This window comes from Eleginops maclovinus, chromosome 15 (assembly GCF_036324505.1).
Source record: "Eleginops maclovinus isolate JMC-PN-2008 ecotype Puerto Natales chromosome 15, JC_Emac_rtc_rv5, whole genome shotgun sequence".
Taxonomy (NCBI): domain Eukaryota; kingdom Metazoa; phylum Chordata; class Actinopteri; order Perciformes; family Eleginopidae; genus Eleginops; species Eleginops maclovinus.
In genome coordinates, this window is record NC_086363.1 from 20,947,476 (window position 1) to 20,964,134 (window position 16,659).

General features: G+C 42.9%; 1 protein-coding gene across 1 annotated transcript in view; it reads right to left on the bottom strand.

Annotated features, from left to right (window-relative positions):
- The window catches only part of lama4 (laminin, alpha 4), a 33,068-nt gene extending 17,171 nt beyond the window's left edge, over positions 1-15,897 (bottom strand). The window contains 16 exon segments of the mRNA XM_063902720.1: positions 539-687; positions 811-927; positions 4,678-4,871; positions 5,627-5,791; positions 5,936-6,047; positions 6,338-6,448; positions 6,638-6,789; positions 6,891-6,971; positions 7,480-7,579; positions 7,581-7,661; positions 8,514-8,614; positions 9,169-9,383; positions 10,592-10,672; positions 10,767-10,894; positions 10,995-11,093; positions 15,664-15,897. Of these exon segments, the coding sequence (XP_063758790.1) occupies positions 539-687; positions 811-927; positions 4,678-4,871; positions 5,627-5,791; positions 5,936-6,047; positions 6,338-6,448; positions 6,638-6,789; positions 6,891-6,971; positions 7,480-7,579; positions 7,581-7,661; positions 8,514-8,614; positions 9,169-9,383; positions 10,592-10,672; positions 10,767-10,894; positions 10,995-11,093; positions 15,664-15,765 (1,988 nt within the window). The 5' untranslated portion in view covers positions 15,766-15,897.
- Positions 15,898-16,659: the final 762 nt, after the last annotated feature.

The following is a 16,659-nucleotide window of genomic DNA, read 5'->3' on the forward strand; positions in this document are numbered from 1 at the left end:
ATCATGTCAATATATTATTTCACCTAACATGGCGCCTTGAACTTCAACCCTTTTGATCCTTTATCTGATGGGTCAGAGTAGCCAGAAAAGCGTGCCAGCTTTCACACTGCAAAATGTGACCGCACTCAAACGGTGACTTTGATTAACTGTATTATGTCGACAGATTTCACATAACTGTATAGGTTAGTTGAAAGCACTAATATTCAGTTTGAATAAAACACATTAGGTTCAACTCATTATTATTGCTTTCAACTAACCTAATACAGTTATGTGGAACCTGTTGACATAATACAGTTAATTAAAGTCAACGTTTCATTTTTTTCAGTGCAGATGTAAGCCATCCTGTTTTTCTTAGCACATTGCATTTGAGCCATTTCTTTTGCTTGTTATACTATATTACTCTTGACAAAGTCCGCACCTACCAGATCCATTCCTTCAGTTTGAACCTCTCACAAAGACATATAACCTGGTAAGGACTTCATGCATTTTTACTTAATATTATTATTGTTTTATTTTTTCATTCAGAAAGGTGTCTCACTCCTCCAGCTCGTTGGCCTGTCGGTCCAGCTCTTCAGCGTGGTCATCAGCCCTCTGCACCAGATCTCTGTCAGCCAGCGCCAGGCGCTCAGTCTTCTCCGTCAGCTTTTCGCCGGCACCATCAATCGCTGCATGGTACTGACTCACGTTCTGACAAATGTACACATGCAGACACATTGAACACACATCATTCATAAACAGGCTTGTCTCTGGACTGTGCAGTACTGATCTCAGTTTCATTCTAAGTAACCCCCATAGTCATGTTGGCCTCACCTGCACCATAGCCTCCACCTCAGCCGCAGTCCTCTCAGTGTCAGAAATGGAGCCTCTGGATGTTTCCAGTGTATCATTGACAGCAGCGTGTTCCTCTGCCAGCCTCTGCCCCCTGGCCTGGGTGCAAAAGGTAAAAACACAAGTAAGACTGTATTAAGCTTAAAGCAGATATAAAATAGGCAGAGAAATCAATGTGAAATATTGAACGTGGCGCTTTATGCTAGATAATCCCTACTGGCTCCAACTCCAATAAACAGAAAGATCGGTCTTTACCAACATCTGGCAGGAGAGCAGAAGAAAAGAAACATTTCCAGAAATGTTTCTTTCATCTAAACTAAGCCTACTCATGTTTCGTACATACATTCGTTTTTTTTTATTCAACCCTTTGTTCCTTCTTGATTGTTGGACACAATTTAAGCTTCTTTTACTTTTTTTATTAACCAAGGTGTAATATGATAAGTTATGGTTACTGTTTTTTATATTATAATGGCTGACAGATGAAATACTGTGATATTGTGGCCTAGTGGTAAAATATATCCACAGTATCTTTGGTTGTTTCTGGCCTGGGAATTTAGCTCTCCTTCTTTATAGTGCTTTTATTTCATACAGTTTAAAGAGCTCTTCTTATAGGAGGTATGTGGTTGGTTGTGGCCTTCAATGTGTTTGCATGACTGAGTATGGACCAAAGATGGGAGAATTTGATTGGCTGTGGTAACCATGCAGTGCTCACTGTAGCTGAGGCTGGTGAGGGAAGAGGCCCAGATTAGGAGAGGCTCCATGTTTGGTTAGTGCACCATTCATGGCATTGATTTACAGCAGAGACCCTGATCATGGAGATCCTTGCTCCTGATAACCCACGCTCAACCAAAAAGACATGAATACAGACAGACAGACAGACAGACAGACAGACAGACAGACAGACAGACAGACAGACAGACAGACAGACAGACAGACAGACAGACAGACAGACAGACAGACAGACAGACAGACACACAAACACACACACACACACACACACACACACACACACACATACACACACACACACACACACACACACACACACACACACACACACACACACACACACACACACACACACACACACACACACACACACACACACACACAGTCCAGCGCATGACCACAACTTCCTGGAGCCAAATTCCTACACATTCCTGAATAGGATTATAGGAGATATAAATCAACAAACCCAGGGAACAACATAAAACAACAGTACGTTCACTTAAGGACTGATGCTCTAATGAGTCCTTCCATGCAGCAGAAGGTATCTAAATGTTTCTTTTTTTAAAGTATCCATTATAATTACTATGCTGAATATTAAAGGTGATATTATTTCTCTTCTATTTGAGTTTTTTCTTAAGGAAAGGTAAAGTATTTACGGTATATATTCTGCAATATGAAGCAACTCATTCATGTGCAGTTGTATCTAAATGAAAGGAGGTTCAGGATGTGCTCTTTAGCTGCTAAATGCTCCAATGTTCCCAAGCGGTGTGTCACTGTCTGTCTGAGCAGACAGGATGTGGTGGCTTTATAATGTTCAAACAGTTTTATTCATTTCGCCTCTACACCTTAATATATTACTTATTTCACTATTCTTAAATGTACTGCTCCTCATTTTTAGCCATGGCTGTGTACCTATTTGTCTTTATTTTTATCTTATACAAAAGTCTGCTTTTCTTCTCGATATTTAATATGCTAGCTTACTCTTTATTATTGCATGCCTTTTTTTATCTGCTATGGCACTTCTGCTGTTACACCTAAAATGTCCCTGCTGCGGAACTAATACAATTCTGATTCTGATTCTGATTATACTCAAACAGCTTCCTGTTGCTGCTGGAAAAAAGGTGGATGAGAGCAGTTTGACTTTCTCAAAGGATTGACCTCCAATCTTTGAGCATAATAATTTCCATCTTTGGTAGCACTCTTGACTATAAAACATTTCATACACTGTTCACTGCCCTCTAGTATAGCTCATTAGCTTTGTTCCTGAGGGGACGATACATATTTCAGAGATGTATCTGTAAGCACCACAGTCTCATAACTGTCTGAAAGTTGTCCTCTTTGGTGGAGCAGTTTAAACTCCAGCAGAGAAAGGTCAAACAAGCTAAATATGCAGTACAGCTAATAAGCTACAGTAGCTTTTCCATTCAAATGGCCCTCGGTTCCCCACAGGTCAGCACTTGGGAGGATGATGCTATAGAACTTGTCAGAGTTCACCAAAGTTGACCTCATTTTAAGTGCTCAGGGACTTGGCCTTTCAGGTACAAAGGTTAGTGTATTGTATATCTGCGCTTATTACACGGCTTAGTTGAATACTCGATTGGTCAATTCCGAACATGTGACATGTTGCTAATCCAGTTGTGCAGACTGCTCAAGCACATATTGACAGTTGTTAAGGAGGATCAAGAACATGAAAGGAAAAGAGGTTAAAATACGCAGCGCTGTATGTCAGATAAATCACCAGAAGAAGACAGACAGGAAGTGAACACTAACAGGAACAGGGTCTGGGCTCTGCAGGGTTTAAAGACGTGTTAGTGGATCAGAAACTGTGAACAGACTTGAACAGTTACAGATATCCTAGATCAGTGCTGCCGTAAAGTAGTTGTAGTAGTTGTAGTTGTTGTTGTTGTTTTTGTCGCAGTTCCAGCCGTTTGTGCGCCGTGCAACATAGTTTTGTTTTCTTAGTGGAAGAAATACGATCATTTTTGAGTCAATAAAATAATTTCAATTAATATTGGGAGTCGAGTCGTTAGTTTGTTTAGTATCTGGCCGTGTAATACGTGGGATAATGTGCAGCGAGGCGGTCATTATGGGGAAAAGAACTCCCGACAGGCTGATAAGGGAGCCCGACGCGAAGCGGAGGGATCTTGATCAACATGAAGCCGCTGCACATCATCCCTTACTTACACACCACAACAGATTCTATTGTGGTGTATTAAATCTGTTCAGATGTACAGTTAGTTAAATTGGTTCACATTAAGTTAGTTACTCTCTGAGGTCATAGAGTGCAGAGAGTGATGTGATACAACAGGGTGTTGTATAACAAACCTCTGGAATATGTCAGAAGGCCTCCATGGATGAGTAAGAAAAAGACAAAAGTATATCTCACCTTATTTGGGTACACATTCTTATAGAACATCGCCTTTGGTCTCACACACACATTGGACACGCACACACATTTTCTCCTATAAATTGCATGCACAAAGAGATTTCGGGGGGACTTCCACAATTGGCTCTGGGAACCTCGTATTGCCCGTGTTGGTGTATGATACTATGTTGTTGTAATACACCTTTATATACAAGCTGGTGTCTCCGGAGACTTCTTCATCATCTTCACAAACATCGCTACAAGATATACCTCAGTATAATGTTAGCTTATCATTCTAATGGATTTCAATGTTTCTTCTCTCAGAGTTTGGATGAAACTCCTCAGTGCAGCGATGACTCTGTGGGCGGGAACTCGTGTGTAGGCTCTGGATATTATCATGGGAAAATGTTTTGTATACAGGATTCCTGCTCCCCTGTGCGGGCCTCCTCCTAATGTAACAGTGCAAAGCTCCCACGGATGGTTTTGTGTTTCCGTTCTCAGCACTTAATACCACCAGTAATAGACTTCTGTCTCACCAGACATGCCGGGAAAACAACAAGCTGATCCCTCGCTGGCTCTTTTTGTGTCTTTTAAGGCCATGTACCTCAGCGTGAGTGAACATGGTAGCATTATGAGAGGAGATGAAGCAGACTGAACCCTCACAGCAGGGACAGAGGGCTGTGAGCTCTTTACAAACAGAGAAGAGAGTTTTAGGGGAGAGATGCACTAAGCAGGAGAGGGTCATAGGAAGTTACCTCATTCCTCTGGAATTTGAGGATGCTGGCTCTGTTCCTGTCCTCCGTCTCCTGGAGGGTGCTGGTTGCTTTGTGCAGGAAGCCCTCAGCATCTGACAGCTTGCTGGAAAAGCGGGACAATATCTCCTTAATGGGAGGGAGTCTGCCGTCTGTGGTGATCAACTTCTTCTCCAACTGGCGGATTCGCCTCAACACTGGAAACGCAGTCACAGACAGGAACCATTACTCTATCATTGGTGGCACATCTGGGTGAAGCAATTGAGAGCTGTGGGCTTAACATGTCTGAATCATAAAGAATAAAGAGTTTTAAAGGATTCTACATTAAGTAATGAACCAGTAGTTTTGTCTACTGTACTTTATCTTAATTGCTAAATAAGTCCCTTCTCTATAGTTTCACTGTACATTTTACATTTATATTCAATGTAATATTCCATTCCTTACACACCTAATGTATATATAATACCCTGCTTTATATTTTGTGTACATTTTTATTCCAAAATGTATATTTTCTACTTGTTTTAATGCTATTTTATTTCTATTGAGATATTGACATTTGGAATTGTTTATTTCAACTCTTTTAATTTGACTGTGTACAATGCCTTGTCTTTTTATGCTGCTGCAACATAAAACATTCCCAAATTGGGATCACTAAAGTACTTATCTATCCTTCTATCTATCTCTATCAAGATGCTAGCATGCTAAACAAAGATGGTTGCGATAGTTAATTTACTTGGATACATTTCAGCTTGTTAGCATTTTAGCTTGGAATAATGTGCACAGAAGCATTTATAAGAAACACTTTGCCTAAGTTGAGCTTCTTTAAACCTGCTAGCATCAATCTGCTCTCTTCACTTGCACAGATCACTGAAAAGTGATTTCATGTGTTAATTGCCATAAAAAATACATATGTAGAGCATGCTTGTGTGTGAACTGCTGCATGTCTCCTCACGGTCGTGGGCTTCAGTGGACTCATCAGTGGCGGTGGGCTCTCGCGGGGACAGGTCCAGGGTCCTCATCCACATCACCATCCTATGGGCCCGCTCTATGCTCTGCCTGGCCACCTCTGGATCCACTTCCTGCTGCACACTGTACAGCTCCCAGTCATGGATCATCTCTACAGTTTAAGTACATATAATAAAGTTTAGTCCTCCTAAGGTATAGTATAGATAAGATCACTACATGCAGCCTGCAAAATATAACTTCCAGGATTGCAGGAAAGACACAGACGTAATGTGCACTGGGTCAGATCTGTCGGTACCTTCGATGCGTATATTGAGGTCAGTGAGGTTTGTGCTGAGCTGCTCAGCCAGGGTGAAAGTCTGCAGCGTGTCGTTGTCCAGCTGCTCCCCTAGAGCCTGCACTACACTCTCCTGGAGAAACACCAACAAAACCATTCCATGCCACATTAATCAGCCAGTGGAGCCACTTTCAGGTTTTTGTATACAGATACGGTACAGCGAAAATAACTGGAACATGTCAGGTCTAAATGTGTGGTCTATGCAATGTTTTGTGAAAAGTGAATTTCCAAGAGGAATAAAAGCTTTATACAGAAACTTCTCTCAAATGTTTTTGACTAAGACTATTGCTGTTGCTGCCCTGACTTGATTTTCCCTTCAGTTTATCTTCGAGTGATGTAATAGAAAGATGAGGCTCTCCTGACCGAGTCTCCCAGCTGTTTGATCTCAAACACCACAGCGTCTGTGTTCTTCTCCAGATCCCCCGCCTGGGCCTTCATCACAGCTGACTTGTTTCTCCAGCCTTGAAACTGAGTCTGTTTGCAAAAAAGATTGAATTATTTATGAGACAAGCTCATTGGAGGAAAAGAATATACACAACTTTCCCAAGTGACACCAACAAATGATTTGATCCATTGTTTATTTGCAAATATTAATGGGTGGGGCTTCAACTCGTCTTTTAATGCACATGTTTTTTTGTTCTTGCATGTCCTGAGTTTATGAACCTGTAGTCGTTGAGCAGTGTAGTTGTAGTATTTGAGCCTGTCATTGGCAGCAGCACCGCTGGAGATGTTCAGCACTGCGACTTTCAGCTGGTCCAGCGTCTTATTGGACTGCCGCAGGTCTCCAATCAGATGCCAAATGCACTCATCACAACCTGAAAGCACAGAGTCATTGCATCACCACATCCCAGCTCAGTTGGAGTGTGTTACAATTGACATCATGTGGGCTGTGGTGGTGTGTCCTGCAGTCACTTACTGATGTTGCACAGGTTGACAGCAGCCTCAGACAGGCAATCTCCTGTGTGCATATCACAGTGTCCACTCTCACAGTCGCACTCTGTAAACACACACAGCTGAGCGTCACCACAGAGGCAGAGACAGAAAGTATTGATCAGCAGAACCGGTCAGTGTACAGTATATAACCACACACAGATGGCTCATTGGCGTGAGGCCTGCACATCTGTCTTGTGGCCTCTCTTGTGTGGGACTGATTATTTTAGCAGCTGTGTGTGTGTGTGTGTGTGTGTGTGTGTGTGTGTGTGTGTGTGTGTGTGTGTGTGTGTGTGTGTGTGTGTGTGTGTGTGTGTGTGTGTGTGTGTGTGTGTGTATAGATTGGGCTGCATGCTGATGTCATCCAGCTCTCAGCAGAGCCTCCGGCCAGATGCGTTCTGACATCATGTGTGTGTGTGCGCTGTGGTAGACGGGGTGGGAACAGGAGGACTCAGCGAGGCCTTTCCTCTGGGAAACTGTATCTGCAGTTAATGTTTCGACAAATGGTGCAGGGGTGTTCATTCAAGAGAGTGAGAAAAGGGTTTGACATACAGTATGACGGGCAGATGGCTTACTCTGGCAGCCAGAGGGGCTGTAGTCCCAGTAGCCAGGGAGGCAGCGCTCACAGTAACGCCCTCCGGCCCCCGGGCGGCATGGACAGCTGTGGGTGAGGGGGGTGGCAGGTGGAGCGGAGGGAAGCCTGCCCGCATTCACACCTCCGACAGCCCTGACAGCTGGAGAAACCTGAGTAGCCCTCCTACAGTGCATGAAGAAAAAAAAAAAACGCGGTCAGACAATCAAACACGCTGTCCTCCAGCTCAGAGAGTCCTGTTGTGAACCTGGAGATGTTGAGTACCCCAAAGTTTTACAGTAGCAACTTATAGGATGGGTCCCCAGCACATAGAAACTGCCGGATGCTAACATGCATACATTGGGCAATTTGCACAATTAGCACATGCAGACAGGATTTTTAAATGCTTAGTTTGTACAATTTTTTTTTCTAGATATGAAAAAAGTGTAGAACATACAGCTGCAGGAAGTGCATACAAATCTTTGGAGATAACAAAACAGTTCAGTTCAGATCCTGCCTTCTTAGCACATTTATACAACTTTATGAAGTGGTACAGGCATTGGGCACAAATTAAGTTTGATCTGGTTCATATTTATAGCTTTCTTGTGTTTTGTGTTCCGTTCCATTAAAATAATCCATTCTTGCTTTTTCCTGCATGTGTTCAATGTTTCGTGAGTATTGGAGCATTTCCTAACATTTTACCATAATTTGACCAGTGTGGACTTCGTTTAAGCAAAGGAGACCCCAGAATCACCAGACCCAACATGTTAAGATTTTGAAACTAGATATTTTACACACCAAGCAGGCAGTTATTCTTCTGAACAATTAACTTTTTACTTACTTTTCATGTGATTTGTCTCCCAAAAAATTGTTCATACCCTGGGTTGACTGATTGTGTTTTCTGCCCCCTGCTTTTCTTTTGACAAAAACCTGCTGCATTCCCAGGTAATGTTATTCTCATTGGAATGACATCCCAAAACCATGGAAATAAGAGCTACTTTGAACTAAGAGGAAATGCAGTCACGTGGTATCTCTCACCTCACACTGGTCGCAGAGGCGTCCCGTGACTCCCGGCTTACAGTGACACACACCTGTCCTGTCGTCGCATGAAGAGGTGCCACATTCATTGCACTGGCACTCTGCGACACACACAGGGCACATCATTGATGAGAACAGCAGAGGTCAGAGCCTGCTGACAGGGTTATTTTTGGACAGGCCGAGCCTCTAAAGGCATATGCTAATCCTTGATCCGGAATTGTCACCTCGTCTTGTATTTCCATCGAACATCTTCAGTTGACTCTACAGTCTAAGTCTAACTTTTGCTGTAGACACTGATAAACATTCTGAAACGTTGACTTGAATAAAATGTGTAATGACAACAGATTTCACATAACTGTATAAGGTTAGTTGAAAGATCAAGTTTAAATACAAAAATATTAGGTTAAACTTAATATTATTGCTTCCAACTAACCTTATACAGTAATGTCACTTTTGTTAACATAATAAATGTCAACGTTTCAGATTTCTCAGTGTATATAATCATTCTGAACTAAAATAAAGATATGAAAAACCAACAAATATGTGATGTCATATGCTGATTTCAACCCGGACATAAAGTCCCAAGTGATCCTGTGAGCTTAAAGCCACCACATGGAATCTCAAACATCTTGCAAGAGTTCACTCGTTGCCCCACCTATGCAATTCTTGGCACTGATGGCGTCTCCGTAGAAACCGGGGGCACACCTTTCACACTTGGCCCCGGCTGTATTCCCCCAGCAGTGCTGGCAGTTGCCCGTCACGTTGTGGCACTCGCTGAAGATCAGATTAGGGTCGGAGTTGCCGTTGCAGTCGCACCTCTTACAGGAATTACCGATCTCCATGGGCTTGCCGTAGTAACCTGGAGTACACCTGAATGAGGAAGAGTACAGATGACTCACTTCACTGTCTGTTACAAAGGACAAGTTAGAAAAACACTGACAAGATATAAGAAATAAAATATGGAATAATTCATAATTTTCTTTGTTTATCATGAAGCGTGTCTGTGTTTGCAGGTGTTTCTTAATTTGTGTTTAATTCATTTGCAGCATTCTTTAAAAACGCTGTGTACGTGTTGTCAACGTATTGAAGATGATTTTCATTTGTGTTTAGATTTTTACAGTTGCAGGTCTTCTCTTTCAATGGATAGACAAGTAGAAACAACTGCTCACACAAAGGCTATTTCCATCAACCTGCAAAGATTTCTTTGTCCTTACAGTTTGAAAGAATAAGACATGGACATGTTCAAAAGGACTTTGCGTTACTAATACATTCAGTATAGCTCATAGAAAGCATTTTTGGTGGAGAGTGGATGCAGAAATATGGTAAACATAATGAACCTGATATGGAATGACCTATCGTCATCCACCGGTTCTTATGATATCTTAGCTGTATTTTAGTGGAGATGAAATCCAAAGTTAACCCCAAAGTTTTATGTTAGGAATGTATAGTACGATCCCCAGCAAATAGAAACTGCCAGATGCTAACCTGCATATGTTGGGCAATTTGCACAGTTTGCATAAGGTGTGTTAATTAGCACATGCCGACAATAGTTGCAACATTTCTTGGTCTATTTTGGCAACTATGGAGTGGTTTTGGAGGTTAATGAGGATGTTGAATCAATTCCTGAATTTTTCCGGATAAAAAAAATGGCTGTTTTAATTAGAAAGTGGCCATATTTGTACTCTCTGTGGACCAATTTTGCTGAATTTTGGGTCGATTTTAAAGTTTTGGGGAACATCCCAAAAATGTCATAAATTGATTCAACATTCTCAATATATCTGAAAGGGAACTAAAATTGTATTAAACTGGCCAAGTCATTGTCTACATATGTTAATTATTGCTAATTAATGCAACTTGTGCTAAATGTGCAAATTGGCCAACATTTGCAAGTTGGCATCCAGCAGTTTCTCTGAGCTGGGGACCGTACTATATATTTCTAACATAAAACTTTGGGTTACTCAACATTTCTTGGTTCACTATGATGGTAACTAGACTAAACCACAATCAGTAATCTGTAGATTTAGTTTTGTATCATGTGAACATAGAGCTGGTTGGTGGCTTGAACTTTCAAAACTGACCTCTCACACAGATGTCCAGCGTAGCCCTCTTTGCACTTGCAGCGCAGAATGGCAGCTCCTCCGTCACAGTGCACTGCGAAGCTGTACACACACAGGGGGGGTCGGTATTTCAGCGGTTACACACTGCTGCCAACACGCAGCACGTTGGCCACAGAAACCAGAAGTGGGAACTTACTTATTGGAGGGAATGGAGAGGGGGCAGGCGCAGGGGCGGCAGGTGTGTCTTCCATCCAGGCTGGGGGCCAGCATGTAACCATCCTCACACATCTCACAGAAATCTCCTGTAGTGTGATCCTTGCATTTCTGAAGAAAGAAGATTAAAGCAGAATTAAATGTTGAATTGGCTATGGAAATGAAGTTCAATGCAGTGATTTGTAGGGATAAATATTGAGGGGGAACTTACTCTGCAAACACCGGTGATGTCTTCACAGGAGTCTGCGTGGCCTTTGCAGTTACATGGGAAGCACTTGTTACGCTCGCTCAGGAAAAATCCCTTTTTGCACTGTAGGGGAAACAGAAATATACATTTTTACTGAAGTCAAATGATAAACAGCAGTATGAGCCATCACAAGTCCCACTGCTAGCTGAAAAATAGTGCAGTGAAAACTGAGGACCAAAAAGTGAGTAACAGATCTCTCACTGACACTGGCTCTCTATAACACCTTCTGTAAAATAACTAAAGTGCAATAATGTAAAAAACAAACAAAGACTATGACACCACTGTCTTTAATACCCTTTGGGCTCTGGGACTTCTTCTCCCTGAGTAGAGTAGTTTAGTACTCATAATGTTCTGGGATAGTTGATTCCCTCTGCAGAGCCTCTGTGTAGGTTAAATGATTAGATTACTCCTTTGATGATATTCCTGAGGGTTCTGATTGGTACGGATGTTTTTTTAAACTCAGAATGATTCAGGCCTGTGGTCTGCAGAATGACGTTTTAAAAGCTGCATCCTGTTTGATGTTTGTTTACCACAGTTTCTCAGGATGGTGTGATGTGAGAGGTCAGAGCCATGAAACCCTGCCCCACACGCACGCACGCACGCACGCACGCACGCACGCACGCACGCACGCACGCACGCACGCACACAAACACACACACACACACACACACACACACACACACACACACACACACACACACACACACACACACACTCACACACACACACACACACACACACACACACACACACACCCCTCTGAATATCTTTAAACACTTGAAACAGAACCATTCAATGAGCCATACAATAGCAGTCTGTAGGAACTCCATAGTTTGACCTCCTTGTTCCACTCAGTTAACTGAAGCATCCAGAACATTCCACAGCCCAACAGAAAGTGTACAGTGCTGTACGCGATACCCATGATTCACATTTTCCTTTGATTTTCCCACAGATGGTCTGTGAGACAAAGACATGCTTCTGTAGCTTGCTAAAGTGAAAGACCCCGTAAACAGCAGCACGGATTCTTCCTGCAGACCCACTGACCCACAGGGCACACACATGCTCATGCTCTGCAGCAGGCATGTCGTGACTCTTTTCACTGAGGGCCACATACAGAAAATCATACTACAGGCTGGGCCCCTCACTAGAGGTGAGGTATATTGCCTCATAAGTTCAATTATAATTTAGGGGAATCAATTAAATGTAGGTCAATGATGCTTGATACTTGAACATGCTTTAAGAAAACACAGCCTCCATCACAGCTCTCCAGAGAGTTTACTTTATTTTGTTACAAAAGGTGTGGACAGCGCCTCCCTTAAAACACAATCTTCAGATTGTTTATAATGAGGGGAAATTTGGGGTATATTTCAAGCTGGTTGTGTAAATAAGTTATTGGGCTTGTTTTAATAACTAAGATTTGTTCGAAAATGTTTTCAACTTTAATTGACTGAATTTATTTGAAAAGTGTGTTTACAGTATTAACATATGAATACTACTGTGTAAGATATGTTTACATATATATTTGAGAAGTACAATATAAGTGAAGCACAAGTTTCATGTGTGGGCCATATTCCATTATACTTTCAGTATACGCTGCGGGCCACATAAAAATGGACAACGGGCTGCACTTGGCCCCCGGTCCATAGTTTAGACACCCCTGCTCTACACCATTATTGCATACTGTACATATTCAATGAGGCAACCTTCTATTCAAACACGTCCTGAAAACGCAGCTAATGAATTTAAAATGTGTCTGGTGCCCACAGAAAAACAGGCTGAACATTTGGCCCCAAATGGTAGTCCAAGCCATCAGGATTAATGACCCACAGGTTTGTGGGAAACCACTGAGATCCTGAGCTGCTTCCCATTTGTAAAGCCACTTAAGAATTGTTTTAGGCCTATCAGCTGTGTGACAGTCACTGACGGTTCAAACAGCTGCAGTCTGTGAGCAGGGCCGAGGGTTAGCGGATATGCAGCAGGTGGTCTCGAGACAGGACATGGACTCTTTAGACTCCTCTAAAAATGAGAGGAATGGCCCTCAAGTATAAACACAGTAAGCTGTGTAGTATAGTGTTCTGCCCATGTTTGGATGATTTCACAACTGTAGGGGCATCTGAACTATTTTATAAACAACCATGTATCCATCTACCCAGCCCTTTCCAGCTACGGAATGGAATAAGCATTGATAAAGACACTGTACACAGTTCTTAGCAACAAACAGCAGACAGACACAGCCAGAGTCCAAAGTGAAGCATTTAGCAGTTTGAGAGCAGATCTTTTTCCAGGAGTCGGTGGAGACTCACATTTCAGCTAGAGACAGCTCTGTACTGCTGTGTACAAAGATATTTGCTCAGGAGAAAGCCATGGACACAGTGTAAGGGGTTATTGTGTTGATGCATTAGCTTGTTTAGTTGTTTTACACACAGCTCTAACATACATTGAAAGTGACATTGAGAGTAAAATAATTCGGCTGAGACTGAAATGTTGTCTGACTAACACAGGCCTGTTTTTTTCTATGTTTTTCTCCTTGTCCCAAAAGGTTTTTCTGTCTGTATGAATCTAGCTTAGCTGAGTCTTGCTAGCCGGGCTAGCATGAAAACACTCTTAATTTACTAGTGTGTGAGACAGGGTGAAACATCCTTTAGAGCTTTCAATAGCCATAGTTTAACTTTGCACAGAGTTAACCCATAGTGCTTATTTCAATATTGCTCAACATTCTGGGAATTAAAGAAATTGACATATGCAGCTTCGCCGGCTATGAGCACACTCATTGGTGTGAAGTATTTCTGTGGCCCTCCCACTGCCCTGACTACAGCGGAGAACAAAGGTGACATTCAACATGTAAGCCTCTCTGTTTCCATGAGAAGCAGCTTCTTCTCTTTTGTCCAGTGCATTTCCTGTGCTGACTGGATGCTTAAAGAGACCATATGGATCTATCTCTGCGATACACAGCCAAACATATGCAGCTCAAAAACAGGATTGGTCTCTGTCGGTGCCTTCCAAAGTCAACACTCGCTCTGCCTCAAAACTGTAGCCATGTCCTCTCTCTGCAGTGTGTGTGTGTGTGTGTGGAGGGGGGGTATGTTTTATAAAGATCACTTGCAAATGTGTTCGGTTTTATGTACATTTGCCTGCTGACATGATTCTGCCAGACTGGGGGAATGAAGTGGATTAATGTCAAAGCTTGAAGGTTTTATTTCATTTCCGCTCTGCCTCCTCACTGGAGCTGCTGCTGGATTTGTTTTGACATCGAAGAAAGGTTCAGACCCTGGATTAAGTCCTGCTTACTCCTCCGAACATCCTCAGGATAGGACAGACCCAGGGTCATGCAAATCTCATCCTTACTCAATAACTGTGCACAGACAGCCTGGCTTCAGGGGCCCCTCTCAGGGGATCCGCAACATAGAAAGCTCACACATTGGGAAATAAACACTTACACCTTAAAATAAACCAGAAAGAAATGTTTAAATTGTTCTTGCAAAGCTTTGGCTTCACTTGACATGTTCTCAGGTTGTGTCTGTTAGCTGATTATTCTCTATCATTTTAGAGCAAAGTCGCTACACAGAGAACCATCATGGCTCTATGGTTCCCTTCTATGTACCAATAAGTGGAATGCAAATCCACCCGAAAAACCTTCAAAGCAGCCACATAATTACAGTCACAGTGTAGGGGAACATGTGAGTAAAAGCATGTAGCTCGGACCATGGCCTGACATGGTGTACTAGCAGCTATAGACACGTGTAGCCGGTGTACAGCAGGGATGACTAAAAGGACATCCCAACTGTTGTCCTTTTAGTCAACTGTTCGATTGTTTAATATCTAACATCAGTGCTTTTAAAGTTCTTGTTTTCGATTAAACCTTGCATGCAACAATGTTTTGGTAAGGGAGATGTGGTTATGGCAAATTAATTATTGTTATGGTTAAATTTTCGGAAAAGCAAATGATACACCTGGTGCAGATAAACTGTGGGCTGAGAGCAATAAATAAATAATACAGGTAATACAGTTTCCTAAAATGTTGCTTAGGTACACAATTTGAAGCATGTGGGGAAGCAGAGCTACTGTACCATCAACAATTACACTGCTTTATGGGCAGACAACTACAGAATGAAAATATATTGTATACAGAAAAAAAAGATTGACCCTAAATATGACCAAAATGGATTTAATTGAATGAAAATAGAGCAGAAAATCATGTAAAATCAAAATAGATGAACCTTGGCCTGTACTGAGGCTTCATGCCATTACTGTCTATTGTGTTCTCTGTCTCTCTCGGGGAGGTTGCTCAACATTTGGCAGCTGGTTTCTATTAGGGAACTGCCAGGGTGGGGCGGGGGGCATGACAGTGGTGGAGACAGTAACTCAGGGCACAGCGGAGCTTTACCTTTGGGTACGTCTGATGACATAAACACACACATGTATGAACACAAAGCAGGACCGTTCTCTTTCCAGAGCTCACAGACAGCCATAACTAATCACCCTCAAATCTGCCTCATCTCTTACAGTTTGTACCCTAACGTTTGTGTCCACAACCATCAGCCTCACACATGTGCAGTAGGTAAAATAATAGTGAAACTAAACATAACATGCACAGTTTACCAGCCAAAAGGAGATTTAAGCAAATCTGTCTTACATTCGGGAATGTTTGCTGCTGTTCCCCAAGCCTGGCGGCAGACGCTGGATAGGCAATCCCTGATAGGATGCAGAGAAGGTAGAACAGAGATCTAGCAGCCATATTTGTGTTTGCCCAGTGGAGCACTCAGCACAGAGTCTTCTGGGCAGCTCTTCTCGCTCTGCTGCACCCGTTGGCTTCACTTTTCCACTGCTCCGACCTCCAGATGCAGCCTAGTCCCAGCCCGGCCAGTGAAACAAACTTGTGTGGACTTCCTCCCTTTCTCTCCCTCCCTCCCTGCCCTGATTCCTCTCCCCTAGCGAACTTGCCTCTCCCCTGAGCCCGTGCCTAAATCACATACAGATGGGAAGCCTGGAAACTGAGAGAAAGAGTGAGAGGGGGAGAGAGAAAAGGAGAGAAAGAAGGACAGACAGAGGGCTTCTGTCTGTGGAGCCAGGCTGAGGCAGACAGTGCACCCATCCAAATATCTCCCCCGACTGACCGAGTCAGATTGAGTGCTAGCTCCCTGTCTCCATTTGCAGGTCTGTGGCACCCTTTCACCTTGGGCTCAACAGGCAGCACCCCTCCCTCTGTCCTCCCCCTCCCCAGGGTGGGCAGAGGGTCTAAAGCTTCAACACTCACTCTGCACCCCGCAGGCAGAAAAGAAGCAGCTGCTCTGATAGCCCCAGACAAGAGCTTTCTGTTTGTTTTCATAGGTCAGACCATCAAAAGCTGCTATATTTAAGGATATTGTGTGAGGCTCTTAACAGGAAGTGCCTGAGCGGGACACTTCCAGTACAAAGGATGTATTGTCAGATGCTAAAAACAATATTTCCCTAAGACCTGCTCACTGTAAGGGACAAATGCTGAACCAAATAAGACTAGCGGGGAAACACACTCCAAAGGCAGCAGCGACTCAACCACAAAGACCATGTCATAAGCAGTTCCAATTACGTCCCAAACATGTCCCAGTTATGTCATGCTAGCCCATAGGACCATGTGGAAGTTAAATGTCTC